The 14,398-nt window shown below is 37.0% G+C and overlaps 1 protein-coding gene and 1 non-coding gene across 6 annotated transcripts in view; both read right to left on the bottom strand.

The window, feature by feature from the left end:
* The window catches only part of LOC138692909 (zinc finger protein ZFP2-like), a 126,962-nt gene that overhangs the window by 48,460 nt on the left and 64,104 nt on the right, over positions 1 to 14,398 (bottom strand). For 4 of the 5 annotated variants that reach the window (XM_069816253.1, XM_069816248.1, XM_069816247.1 and 1 more), the window contains one exon: positions 8,602 to 8,684. The exons of the other annotated variant lie outside the window; for it this stretch is intronic. In XM_069816253.1, coding sequence (XP_069672354.1) covers positions 8,602 to 8,620 — 19 coding nt within the window. In that variant the 5' untranslated portion in view covers positions 8,621 to 8,684. The remainder of the gene's footprint in view (positions 1 to 8,601; positions 8,685 to 14,398) is intronic. 5 annotated transcript variants of the gene reach the window in all.
* TRNAN-AUU (transfer RNA asparagine (anticodon AUU)) lies at positions 4,387 to 4,458 on the bottom strand. Its single transcript has one exon. It is a non-coding gene; the product is annotated as a tRNA-Asn (tRNA).

Below are 14,398 nucleotides of genomic sequence, written 5' to 3'. Positions count from 1 at the left end.
CTTTTCAAGCCAATATATAACTGTGTAAGTTTATATAACAGGCTCTCTAACGTCTTGACTTAGTGTCTGGATATGTTTTTTCGAACTGATCTAAGGGTGTCAAATTTATTTTATCATTATCGTCATTTTTGTCATAACTTGTCACTTGGACTTACGCCAGTTTGGAATCCACTATTTCATGTGTCATTTGCGCGCGTTTCCTTACTGATCGCATATATGCTCACAGTTATTGTCGAAGAATGTCACTACCCCTACCAATCTCCTCTCTCCCATAGTGTCTTTGGTGGGGAGCCCTTGCCATCCACCTTCCCTTGATAACATTATTGTAAAAATTACCTATGTATTAATTTTATGTCAGCATTAAACAATTAGTAAGTTGCTTACCTCGGTACGAACACTCAATACTGTACTCCAATCAAGGAAATGATTTATGCCATTCACATGAACACTTCCGAAATCTTTGCCATAACGAGTTCTAGGATACAGTTTAATGAACAGTTGTCATGGATCAACGTTTACTAAATACGAGGGGGATCCAGGAAATAACGACCGTTTTGTTGTAATAATTAAAAAAATATATTTATTTAAAAAAACAAAGTCTGTTACATAACTGAAGCTTCCTTTACTCCTCTACATAATCACCACCTACATTTAAACATTTGTCGTATCTGTTCACTAGCTTTAGAATTCCCGTGTTATACTCCTCTGCCGCCAGTTCATTAAGCCAGGTGTTCACTGTCTTCTTCAACTCTTCATCACTTCCAAAACGCGTACCACCCAGAAAGTCTTTCAGCTTAGTGAAAAGGTGAAAATCGCTAGGAGCAAGGTCTGGACTATAGGGCGGATGATCAAAGATTTCCCAACCGAATTCATCCAGCAATTCTCGAGTTGAAGCAGCAGTGCGGGAGGGCGTTGTCGTGAAGAAGCACAACTCCTCTCGAAAGCATTCCTCGCCTCTTGTTTTGGATGGCTCGCCGTAGTTTTCGTAAAGTCTCACAATAACGATTTGCATTGATTGTAGTGCTTTTTGGCATGAAATCCAGCAAAAGAACACCTTTGCGATCCCAAAAGACAGTAGCCATGACTTTTTGTGTTGAGAGAGTCTGTTTGAATTTTCTCGGTTTCTTGGGTGATGAGGGATGATGCCACTGACGTGATTGGCGCTTGGTCTCTGGGCGTTGTGAGACACCCAGGTCTCATCACCAGTCACAATTTGATCAAGAAAGGCGTCTCCATCTGTGTGATATCGCATCAAGAATGTCAATGCTGAGGCCATTCTGTGAGTTTTGTGTTGGTCACTCAGTTGCCGTGGAACCCATCGTGCACAGATTTTGTGGTAGCCAAGATGTTGCGACACAATTTCACCAAGCAAAGAACGAGAAATGTCAGGAAAGGCAATATGCAATTCGTCGAGTGATGTGCGCCTGTCTTGCAAGCTTCTGTCGTTCACTTTAGTCTTCAGGTCTTCTGTGATGAGAGATGGGCGTCCGGGTCGAGTTTCATCGTGGACATTTGTTCGCCCATTGTTGAACATTTCGCACCATTTTCTCACATTTCTTTCATTCATTACAGTATCACCATACACTTCTTTCAATTGCCGGTAAATTTCTGCAGGTTTCAAATGTCGGGCATTCAAAAATCGAATCACACTCCTCACCTCACAGTCGGCGGGATTATCAATCACGTCGTTCATTTTGAAGTAACACAAAATGCACAATGGCGACTTGTTGCAACCAGTACTCACAACATTATGAGAACACATGTTAAGGAAGCCAGTTGACCTTCAAACAAGGAAGGGGAGTCAGCTGCGCGGCGGGTATGCGCGAACGGTCGTTATTTCCTGGATCCCCCTCGTAGAAATATTTTCTACAACTGAACTAGCGCTTTCACTTACGACTGTATTAGCTTTATCATATGTTTGTTACACAGCAGTCCCACCCTCTTCCTGAAAGATTGATTTGTGATTAAGTTTTGAATCACTGCAGTCAGTTTCATTTTCAACATCCCTACACATTTTTTTTTTTTTTTTTTTGCTAGAGGTGATACAAAAGAAATCGCTGATAGACTGTTTACTAGGGCCTGCTACGAAAGCTAAAACCCAAAACTCCACTTATTACAATACTTACTAGAATATGTATTATATAGAGCACATTACTGTTTATCGTCCCTTCACTTTTTTAATAAAACACGGGTAATATGAGAAAACTGCTGTCATGTATTATGAAACGTAATCAGAACTGAAAGTACAAATTTTTAAACATATCGAGAGCAACAATCAGGACTTTAATTGAAACGAACTAGCTACTAACGTACTGTAAAACAATCACTCCTCAGCATTATTTTCAAACTATGCCACTTTCGCGCCATACTTCTCCTACTGATATGAATCGACACATTTTCATGATCGAGAAATCCGAATCATCGCGCGAGTTCTTCAGTAGCCAATCGTTGCGAAGTCACTGTGCATGAAGTGACTCAAGACACACCGCGGCAACTGAATTTAAAGCTACACGTTACGGTGAGAGTTTCGAGACGCGACCACTTGACCATAACAAAATAGTCTTCAATTTTGGATGTTTGTCTGAAATATGATGTAGGCTAAAGCATTGCCATTAAAGTGAGAAGGAAGTTATTTTATCAATTTCTTGGATATATTCTCAATAAAGTCATGAAATGAGTAGAGTCTAAACTTTTTAAACTGAACCTTGAAAGGACAGTCTGTTCAAGATGACAAAGTCTCGTTATATTTTGCAAGAACTGTCATTATTTTTTTAAGGTTTTGAAGGTAAAAAGCAGGATTTGCTTCATTTCTGTCGGCTGGAAAGCTGTGAATAAAGTCATAAAAAGGGAGAAGAATGCGAAAACCATTTCTGTATATTTTTTTCTTGAAGCATAAAATTTTGGTTCAACTTTCTAACTGAAACCTTGGAAGGGATATTCAATGAACGCCTCTAAGTCTTGGATGGAAGAAGCTATTTTTTAACAAACAGCAACAAAACACTGAATCAATAAAAACTCAACCCATCCCATCACACACAAAACTAGTAAATTTCGATTTCTGATTGACAGATTACTCACAACGCCATTAAATAGAGATCACTACAAAAAATAATTCAATTATACACAGAAATTAGCAATTGAAAATGGATATGATAAACAATTAATCAATAGATTGATCCAGAAAAGGAAAACAAAACTACACAAAAAAGATTACACCACACTCCAATCAGAAAAAACAAAAAAACAAACAACAATGGCAAAGCATGACATATTTTGGTAAGATCTCAAACCAACTAAGTAATTTTTTCAAAAAACAAAACATTAATATCGCTCCAAGAACCAATAATAAACTGAACAAAATAATTCCTAACACAACTAATAATAATGAGCCTTTTTCAAATAGTGGCATTTACCAACTAAGATGCAAAAACCGCCCAAAAACATATATAGGACAAACCCGCCGGAATTTTAAGATAAGATACCGTGAACTACTACAGACTTTATATACAAACAGAAACAAATCAAAATTCGCCCAACACCTCATTGAAGAAAACCACGAATTATCCCACATAAACGATACACTAAAAATAGTAAAAATCACAAATAGTCCTTCAATCGATGCAGCAGAACAATTTTATATCGCCAGGGATTACAACTCTGGATACCCCTCCTTAACGAACAAATAGTGAGCACCAATAACCCATTATTTAATTTATTTAAACTGCTTCCATACCAAACAAATACAAACAGCCCCTACACAGGTCCCCCCCAGCTCTCACTCCACTTCCGGTCCCACGAGATGTACATTAGGTAAAGCGATGTGAGCATGAACAGTATCCCAGTATAATCCAAGCTGTCACCGAGAATACACCACGTCCAGCAGTTTGAATGTAAGTTCATCATATATCATTTATAGTGCATCATGTAACATTAACAAAATATTTTACAACTTAATCTATATTGTTCACAGAAAGCAAGGCTTGACTGGAACACGGGGAGTGACAACCAACTCAAAACAAATTGCAATTAAAATATGTAAGATGATTGAGTTAATTTATGTGCATAATTCTCAACATTGGTGTACTCCATGCAACGTACCATTACAAGTGCTTCAATATTATTGTGTGCATAAAAAAGAACATTAAGCGATAACACCTATCAGATAAGAATTCCAAAGGTTTAATCTATATTCAATATACAGTGCAACTAATATAGTGAAACAAACATAGTGAAATTTTAATAACCTGTTGCCCTATTAAATCATCATGACAACACATATCAACAATATCATGTAACCAAGATGACGACGTAACACCAACGACCAATGTGTTTTTAAATATTGATTTTAAACAAATTTAATTTGGAATAATTTCGAGGGAAAAATTGTTCCGGAGCCGGGTATCGAACACGGGACCTTTGGTTTAATGTACCAACGCTCTACCACTGAGCTACCCGGGAACTCTAACCGACACTGATCCAATTTTTCCCTCTATATCCACAGACCTCAAAGTGGGCTGACAACCGTCAAGCAACGGTCAAGCAACGGTTGTCAGCCCACTTTGAGGTCTGTGGATATAGAGGGAAAAATTGGATTGGTGTCGGTTAGAGTTCCCGGGTAGCTCAGTGGTAGAGCGTTGGTACGTTAAACCAAAGGTCCCGGGTTCGATACCCGGATCTGGAACAACTTTTCCCTCGAAATTATTCATATCAACTTTACAGGGAGTTATACCTGAAATCTTGATTTGCATAATACACGTCACTGTTCGTTAACAGAAAACCACAATTTAAGTCACTCGGAGTTAGTGTGCACTCGAAGTTGGTTGCTTGACGGTTGTCAGCCCACTTTGAGGTATGTGGATATAGAGGGAAAAATTGGATCGGTGTCGTTTAGAGTTCCCGGGTAGCTCAGTGGTAGAGCGTTGGTACGTTAAACCAAAGGTCCCGGGTTCGATACCCGGATCCGGAACAACTTTTCCCTCGAAATTATTCAAATCAACTTTACAGGGAGTTATACCTGAAATCTTGATTTGCATAATACACATCACTGTTCGTTAACAGAAAACCACAATTTAAGTCACTCGGATTTAGTGTGCACTCGAAGTTGGTTGCTTGATGGTTGTCAGCCCACTTTGAGGTCTGTGGATATAGAGGGAAAAATTGGATCGGTGTCGGTTAGAGTTCCCGGGTAGCTCAGTGGTAGAGCGTTGGTACGTTAAACCAAAGGTCCCGGGTTCGATACCCGGCTCCGGAACAATTTTTCCCTCGAAATTATTCAAATCAACTTTACAGGGAGTTATACCTGAAATCTTGATTTGCAAATTTAATTTTAATTTTAATAGTTTGTTTTACCATATAATAGCATATAAGTGTTTTAAGGTATTTATATATGTAATCACTGTAACACAACATGGACATGGTATATTACGCACACAAACACAGATCATTTAAGCTCACGATACATGCGCCTATTGGCTGGGGTTCTTAATTAGTATCATGTATACACATCTGAAGATGATACACTAACGTACCGAAAACGTTAATGTGGCAAATCAATAAAATGTAAAATTCACACTTGTAACATAAGATAAGCATAGATGGTCTAATTAAAGTTATTACAGCTATTTTTTAACTTTGAAGGTTTTATGATTACTGTGGTAGTAGGTTTATTGTATTAAAGGTGTTACTCAAACTTCAGTATTTGTTAATTTCACGTTGCGGAATTTTTACCGCTTACATTAAGGAAGTCATGTACTTTAGAAAATTTAGGTAATCGTTTCCAAAGGGAACTTCACTTGCATTATTTGTTTACTTCTCTCCTCAGCTGTATTGATCTTTGAAATACAAAGTGCTTACAACAAACAACAACAGCAATAATAACAATTATAATTATGATAGTAATAATAATAATAATAATTATTATTATAATACTTATTTACTTACTGGCTTTTAAGGAACCCGGAGGTTCATTTCCGCCCTCACATGAGCCCGCCATTGGTCCCTATCCTGAGCAAGATTAATCCAGTCTCTACCATCATATCCCACCTCCCTCAAATCAATTTTAATATTATCTTCCCATCTACGACTCGGCCTCCCCAAAGGTCTTTTTCCCTCCGGCCTCCCAACTAACACTCTATATGCATTTCTGGATTCGCCCATACGTGCTACATGTCCTGCCCATCTCAAACGTCTGGATTTTATGTTCCTAATTATGTCAGGTGAAGAATACAATGCGTGCAGCTCTGCGTTGTGTAACTTTCTCCATTCTCCTGTAACTTCATCCCTCTTAGCCCCAAATATTTTCCTAAGAACCTTATTCTCAAACACCCTTAATCTCTGTTCCTCTCTCAAAGTGAGAGTCCAAGTTTCACAACCATACAGAACAACCGGTAATATAACTGTTTTATAAATTCTAACTTTCAGACTTTTTGACAGAAGACTAGATGACAAAAGCTTCTCAAGCATTTCCCATATTTATTCTGTGTTTAATTTCCTCCCGAGTGTCATTTAGATTTGTTACTGTTGCTCCAAGATATTTGAATTTTTCCACCTCTTTGAAGGATAAATCTCCAATTTTTATAGTTCCATTTCGTACAATATTCTGGTCACGAGACATAATCATATACTTAGTCTAATAATAATAATAATAATAATAATAATAATAATAATAATAATAATAATAATAATAATAATATTAATATCGGTAATAAAAATGTTACATCCATATTACTGTTATAACTTATAGCCTAAATCAGTCAGTCACGACAAATATACAATTTTATAATTAAATGGTTTTACAGCACAGTAGTTGGATTTTACTACAAACATAGCTGGAAAGGTAGTTTCGAGGTTGGCAACGCTGATGATGGCAGAACATTAAATTAAATCTAGACACTGTATGGAGTAGCAAAGCGCAAGCATGAATTTTTTAATCACTAATACATGCATGGTCTGGAAAATAATAAACAAAAGGTTACTATTTTGTATAAAACTGATTAAATTTGAATGTACTGAACGGTATTCATTACGGGTGGGCAGAAGAAATTTTGGTTGGGCAGCCGCTATCCCTCACCCACCTGTAGTGCCATAACTGCTGCTACTGCTACTGCTAAAGCTAACACTACTACTCATTTTATCAGATCCTAAATGACAAAAAGAAATCATATTAGACAGTTTGCATTGGAGGAAGTAGTACTTTCAATAGTGGTAATTAAAGAGCAAGTAAATTAATGCCTCAACTATATCCTTAACCTGTTTATTCTCCTCCAATTTTGTACCAAATTCTAGTTACGTAAATTGCAATACCCTTACATACCAAACGCACATATTTTTAACATTAAATATTGATTCTTATGCATTTTAATACAGAAAAATAACCTGCATATAAGTAGGAGAAATGAAGAATAAAAATCGAAACATTTAGAAAGAACAATTTCAATTTTTAATAAAAGTCTTACAGCCTTACTGAAAGAGTTGATTTGACTTGTTAGGTCCCTGACACAGGAAAACCTATGGCCTAGACCACTGAAAGTTATGGACGCTTTGAAGCTTTTATTCACTTTGACGAATCCCAAAATTTTTTGTGTAATTTGTGATGCTAATTACAGTCTACTCGTTAAACATATTTTGCATAAAGTAATGAATTAAAGTCATGAATAAACTGACTGCGAGATTAAATTTCACTTTTAGCTTTAAAATACAATCTGAAAAATATAAATACATGACATATGATATTCAAAAAGATGAGTAATTTGACTTCTTTTATAAACTCTTATGATTATATGCATATCGTCGGTTTACAAGCAAAACACAGAAAATAAAAAAAAAAATATTACTTCCGAGAAAAAGACATTTGAAAGTTCTGACAAAACTGAATCCCCCAAAAAATGACTACTTTTAGTAAGTTGTTTCTCTTTATCTACATTTTATTTTCCAATTTTAAGTTTATACACATACATTATGGCGAGCATTAAGTTTGTCACAACTTTCAAATGCCTTTTTCTCAGAAATAATAATTTTTCTTATTGTGTTTTGCTTGTAAACCGAAGATATTTTATGTAATAGGTATTCCAAAATGATAAGCGAAATAGCTGCGTTATAGTGATAAAGGAATCGTTTCTAATATTAAATTTTTTATTACGAGATTCGGCATTTAAAACTTACCGGAATGTTGAACTATATAGATTTCATTCTGGTTCACAGAAATATAACAAGAGTGTATGTGACAAGAAGTCCTAATACCACTACTTCAACTACAAAGGTTCTCTGCTAACTAAGGATGCCACTACCTCTTTCGGGCTGGAGGCTGTTTGGACTAGAGATATTCATATACAAAAATAGGAGGAATAAATCATAAATACAAAATGTGATGTTTTATAGGCATGAAGACTGCTCTTATCCTTTGTCTTCATGTTATAAAAAGTATAAAATAAACTTTCTGGCACTTATTGCCTTCATAATTCCTTTCTTCCATGATTTCCGAGATCATTCTTATTATAAGGACAAATCATTGCATGTCCAACACATTGCAAAATAACGTCATATATGACAATTTCAATGAAGCAATGAAAAAGTGACCATGTGAAGATCATACACCACACTCACCTATCAGGCAAAATCCCATTCTCTTCTGCTGCAACTTCCAGATCCAACTCGTCCTTTACAGTGTCCAAATCACACAACTCTTCCTAAAATTAGACACACAACAGAATACAGAGATGGTGCAAGTTAACATGAAAAAAGCATCTTTTTTTCATGACTTAGGCCTGCATTTAAATCATACCGAGTCCGAGCAAAAAAGTGAGTAACAGAAGGCATCCCTGGGACTTTTAACTTCAAAGGTTTCTTCGGTTTACAATACACAAATAATTGAATTCCATGTCCTCGAAGCAAAGCTAAGAGAGTTCTAAATAGAATATTTCATATTATTGCGCATAACTTGGTGAAATATCAATAGAATATAATTAACCTCAATTTATCCCAGTGGCGGACAGTGGGTTTGAAAGTTGAGGAGGCAAAACATGACTGATGAGAGTTTGCATTTTATGTATTAAAAATATAGAGCCTGTCACGTACGTCATTATGAATCGTCAAATTTTTAGGTTTTAACAAAATAAAATTAGTTTTTCCAATGTATGTTTTAATATTTTAACATTTATATTTAGGAATTTTCAAGGTGGCACAATACATTCATTAATATTTGCAGATGATCAAGTGATAATGGCTCAATCTCGTGAGGATGTGAAATATATGATGGGAAAACTCCTGGATTCATTTGAAGCAGGTGGATTGCAAGTAAATATGAAAAAAACTGAATATCTTGTAGTAGGTGGAAACGGAAGAGACATCTCCTTACACCAAGGAACTATTAGAGCTGTTCAAAAATTTAAATATTTGGTGTCATATATTGATGATTTAGGGAGTTGTAACTCCGAAATAGATAGTAGATTGGTGCAAGCAAGAAAAGCCATAAGGATGCTGAATGGAGTACTGTGGAGCAGGACGATATTGAATAACACCAAGAAGAGGATTTTGACGGCGATTGTGGAAAGTATAATGACATATGGTGCAGAGGGTTGGACGTTGGTAGAAAGTAAAAAATCTAAGATTTTGGCAGTGGAAATGGACGGAATACGACGTAGTGCCAGAGTTTCCAGAGTAGAAAGAAGGAGAAATGAAGAAGTGAGACGGATGATGGATATGGAGGAGACAGTGATGGACAGAATTGAGAGACGAACTCTTCAATGGTATGGACATGTCAGAAGAATGGAGGAAAGTAGGTGGCCTAAAACTCTTTTGGAATGGTCACCTCATGGCAGAAGGAAGCGGGGTAGGCCAAGAACAACCTGGAGAGGACAGATCCATAGATTGATGAGTGATAGGTCCCTGGAAGGAGATGAATGGCTTGACCGGGAAGATTGGTGAATGGGAATACAGGGTAACCGCTAAATAGTGAGAAACCCTCAAAATGAAAAAAAAATGAATGATATTTAGGAATTTATAGGATTTTACGGAGGAAAAAAATAAAAATAAACAACATACTGTTAATATATTACAATATTCTGAGTTACATTCAAATATCCGTTATTATAGGCCTAATATTATAAATCTAAAAAGCAACCTGATAATTCACGTGGTGACAATGGAATGTTTTATGAACCATTTACAAATATTAATACATATTAATAGTCTATTATGTTCACAATACGGTATCTTTATTAAATTATAACACCCACAAACCACTCATTTAAGTAGTGCTCCCAATATGAATTAGGTAGCTTTAGGCCATTTTAAGTCCTAGCCTACGAATTAGGTCCTTTTGGGTCATATTAAATTTAAGAATGTTATTCATTGGTACATAAAACGAATAAGAAAAGCAATATTTCGAGAGTAACGAGATAGCAACGACATAGGTTCGAAGCTAGGAAACCGGGGCTTGCTCATTACTATTATATAGCCTACTTGTACAGCAAATTCCTCGACGATCTTCTTTCTTCGCAAACCAATCAGTTAGATCACAACAAACTGAACAACTATTATTAGAAGAAGCTAGAGACAAATCTGCATTGGTTTCTAACTTTCAATATGTTTACTGTATAGATAAATATATCTCGTAATGCAAAAGAAAAAAATAACACGAACACCTGTTAACAAGAGAAAAACATACAACATCAAAGAAAACTTTTATGCAGGAAGAGAAAACTAAGAACACGTGATTAAATTTCCTTAAACCAAGAAGAAAGAAAGAGAGAGGGGGAGAAAGAAGGAAAACTCTCCAACATAGGTGAAAGCAGCCGTGAGTAGCAGTACCAACAAGCTAGAAGAAGATTTTTGTTCTACCTCGTTGAGCAGTACAGTTGTCCAGTGGTGAGTAGGACGTCTCCTAATTCGGCTCCCCTCGTGCGTTATAGTTAAGTTTAAACCCTCCGCTAACCAGGTATCTTATTGGTTGAACTGCTGTTTTCATGGTTACCTGGGAGCAGAGTGATGTAGCTGTCTCCTCTCTCCCGCTCTCGCATGGACACTGCAGGCTGCTAGATGTCGACTATATAGGTTACAGCGCTATCTGTTATTTTTCAGTACGAATTATTAGTACTATCTATAGTACAGCGAGCGGGCATCACCAACTGGAAGTGGTCGACTTGGCGTAACCCCTGATTGTATTCAGGGACGTAACTTACATCTTAGGTGTATTGAATACTAAAATTCATATAAAAGGAAAACTGTCCTTCATTTGCTATAACTTGTCTGTGATCTTAATTCAACTGGAATTAATGCTGTCATATTGTATTCCGGTAAAATATTAGGGGAGGCACAACCTTCCTTGTCTCCCCTGAAAATTCGTCGCTGATTTATCCCTATTTCAGAATAGAAAAATATTTGATATCATATCTCGTGTGACAATGTGATACCGTATGATTGTAATATTTTTGCATAATATGAGTTATGTCTTCTATATTCACTTGAAGAATAAGGTGAAGTCATTTAAACACATATTATAACTAATACAGAATTAACTCTTAAGTTCTGTTACATATCAAACTGGCTCATAAACGAGGTTTTACTTATATGATATGTATATATTTTCTATTAATATCTCTCTTTAAGGAGACATATATGGACTACGTAAACCAGGGGCGTATTTTGCGGGCTACCGGGGCTACCGGCGGTAACCCAAGGAAATTACAAAAGAAAAAGTTTATAATATAACATAATGTAATAATTTTGTATTATTAGTTTTACCATAGTAATTAAAATTAAAGTAATTGTTAGATATATTTTGTGTAATAATAGGGTCAGCGGTAGCCCAAACCCTTTAACCAGTATACGCCTCTGACGTAAACATGATGCCAAAAGAACTTGGTAACAATTGACGTAAATTAACAGTGAAGTTAAACAGTTGGAAATATTCGTAACCTTTTATAATATTTAACTGCTAGTAACAATTTTATGACCATGACAGGCTCCCCGTCATGACTGATTTCGTTCTTGTAGGTTGAGATAAGCGTTGTAACAAATGTCATATACCGCTAGGTACTATGCTGTAATGTTATGTTTAAAGGAGGCACCAGGGGTGGTTCTGCATACTTCCGGAGTCTACGGTAGTAAGCCGCAATGTGGAGACGTGAGTGAGGCTCAACCACAGCAAAAAATTCTTAGGATCAAATATTAAATAATATACATTATTCGTCTAACAGCACATCACTGTTGGTTCTCAACCACCCATGTCAATCAAATGACAATATATGTAGAACATGGAGTAGGAAAAAATGGGGGGGGAAAAAAAAACAAAAAAGAAGAGTTTGATCGAGTCCCGTTGATTGAACCTCGGTGTAGCACCCAGTGTGTAGGGCTGGGAGTCCTAGTTTCGATTTCCGGCGCCAAAGCGAATTTTTCTCCACTATTAATAAATGGTAACTATTTTACTGATAGCCACCAGCGTGGCTCAGTCGGTTAAGGCGTTTGCCTGCCAATCTGAAGTTGCGCTCGGGCGTGGGTTCGATCCCCGCTTGGGCTAATTACCTGCTCGGGTTTTTTCCCGAGGTTTTCCCAGCTGTAAAAAGAATGCCAGGTAATCTATAGCGAATTCTCGGCGTCATCTCGCCAAATATCATCTCGCTATCACCAATCTCATCGACGCTAAATATCCTCGTAGTTGTTACAGTGTCCTTAAATAACCAACTAAAAAAAATTACAAAAATATTTTACTGATTAACTGAATGAAACAATTAATAATGAAATGTAATTATAAAAATTTAGGGGACACCAAAGTTTGAACCAGGGACTTCTCAATCTGTAGTCGAATGCCCCACGACTGAGTTAAGCCACCTCCAGTTTCAAAATGAAAATGTATCAAATAACAAAATGAGGAAGAAAACAGCATTGGAGAAGTGGACGGAATTACCTCTATAGCCTGCCAGGACAGACGAACGTCTACCTAAAGACAGTTACGACACTTGCTAAAAGTGCTGCCTCGTATGGCAAACACCTTTACTCACGAAATAAAATGCAACTTTCAACCCTTGTATCGTAACTAACTATTGTAATTAAAACACATCTTCCTATAATTCTCACAAACCTTGTGTATGTTAAAAGTGTGAGCCTAAATCTAGCTTTTAATTCTGTGGGAAAAGCATATATTTAATAAAAACCATTAAGCGATATTCAAGATGGTAACACGGAGAGAGGCAGTCGAAAATTACAGCAATATCCTGGGGACGTAGGGGAACAGACTCACCGGTAACTGTAGCAGCATATGTGGCATTCAGTTTCATTACGGTAGGCCTAAAATTTCCGAGTGATGTTGCATTACTACACTTGTTATTGAACATTATTTTGTGTTTGCTATCAGTTTGGTGATGTATAGCATTGCACAACGAATCTTTCTAGTTGAAACATTTCTCCTAAAGAAGAAATTGTATGACAGTACCGTTCGCAAGTTTCTACATCGCTTCTGTAATGCTGAAATGCCTCCAAGACAATAAATAAACAAGTTATTCAGAAAATGGCGAGAAACAGGGTCTGTTTTAAACAAAAAGAGAGAACCACAGAAGAGGGTATTAACAGCAGAAAAGCTTGCAGATATTCAAGCAAGAATCGAACCAGCTGGAGATAATCTTCATGACAATTGGAGCAGGAGTGTGGTATTTCACAAAGATCAGCATTAGTCAAAATCCTACACTTTCATTCTTTATTTATTTTTTTTTTTCGTTGTTGGTTGTGCTAACAGATGGAGTTACTTGTCAACAATGTGACGCTGAAATGTGTGTTCAGGTTACTGCCCAGCAACAGACCTGATGTATTTTTATATTTGTGATGATTGGTTAATTAATACGATGAAAGAGTAATGGAACGGAGAAAAATTCTCTCCGGCGCCGGGATTTGAACCCGGGTTTTCAGCTCTACGTGCTGATGCTTTATCCACTAAGCCACACCAGATACAACCCCGGCGTCGGACAGAACTGTCTCTGAGTTCCAACTCTTGGGTTCCCTCTAGTGGCCGCCCTCTGCACTACGTCATAGATGTCTATGAACGTAGGACCGAAGTCCACACATGTGCTGAAGTGCACTCGTTATGAGTGACTAGTTGGCCGGGATCCGACGGAATAAGCGCCGTCTTAAATCACTTCATGATTTAAGCATATCATATATTATTTCAATGTACCGAAGTATATATGATATTTCCATGCTGATATTCTGCGTCATCATACGATGAAAGAGTAATGGAACGGAGAAAAATTCTCTCCGGCACCGGGATTTGAACCGGGGTTTTCAGCTCTACGTGCTGATGCTTTATCCACTAAGCCACCCCGGATACAACCCCGGCGTCGGACAGAACTGTCTCTGAGTTCCAACTCTTGGGTTCCCTCTAGTGGCCGCCCTCTGCACTACGTCATAGATG

Source organism: Periplaneta americana, chromosome 17 (assembly GCF_040183065.1).
Source record: "Periplaneta americana isolate PAMFEO1 chromosome 17, P.americana_PAMFEO1_priV1, whole genome shotgun sequence".
Lineage (NCBI taxonomy): Eukaryota > Metazoa > Arthropoda > Insecta > Blattodea > Blattidae > Periplaneta > Periplaneta americana.
Note: the sequence above shows the minus strand (reverse complement) of the source record. Positions and strands in the feature narration are given on the sequence as shown.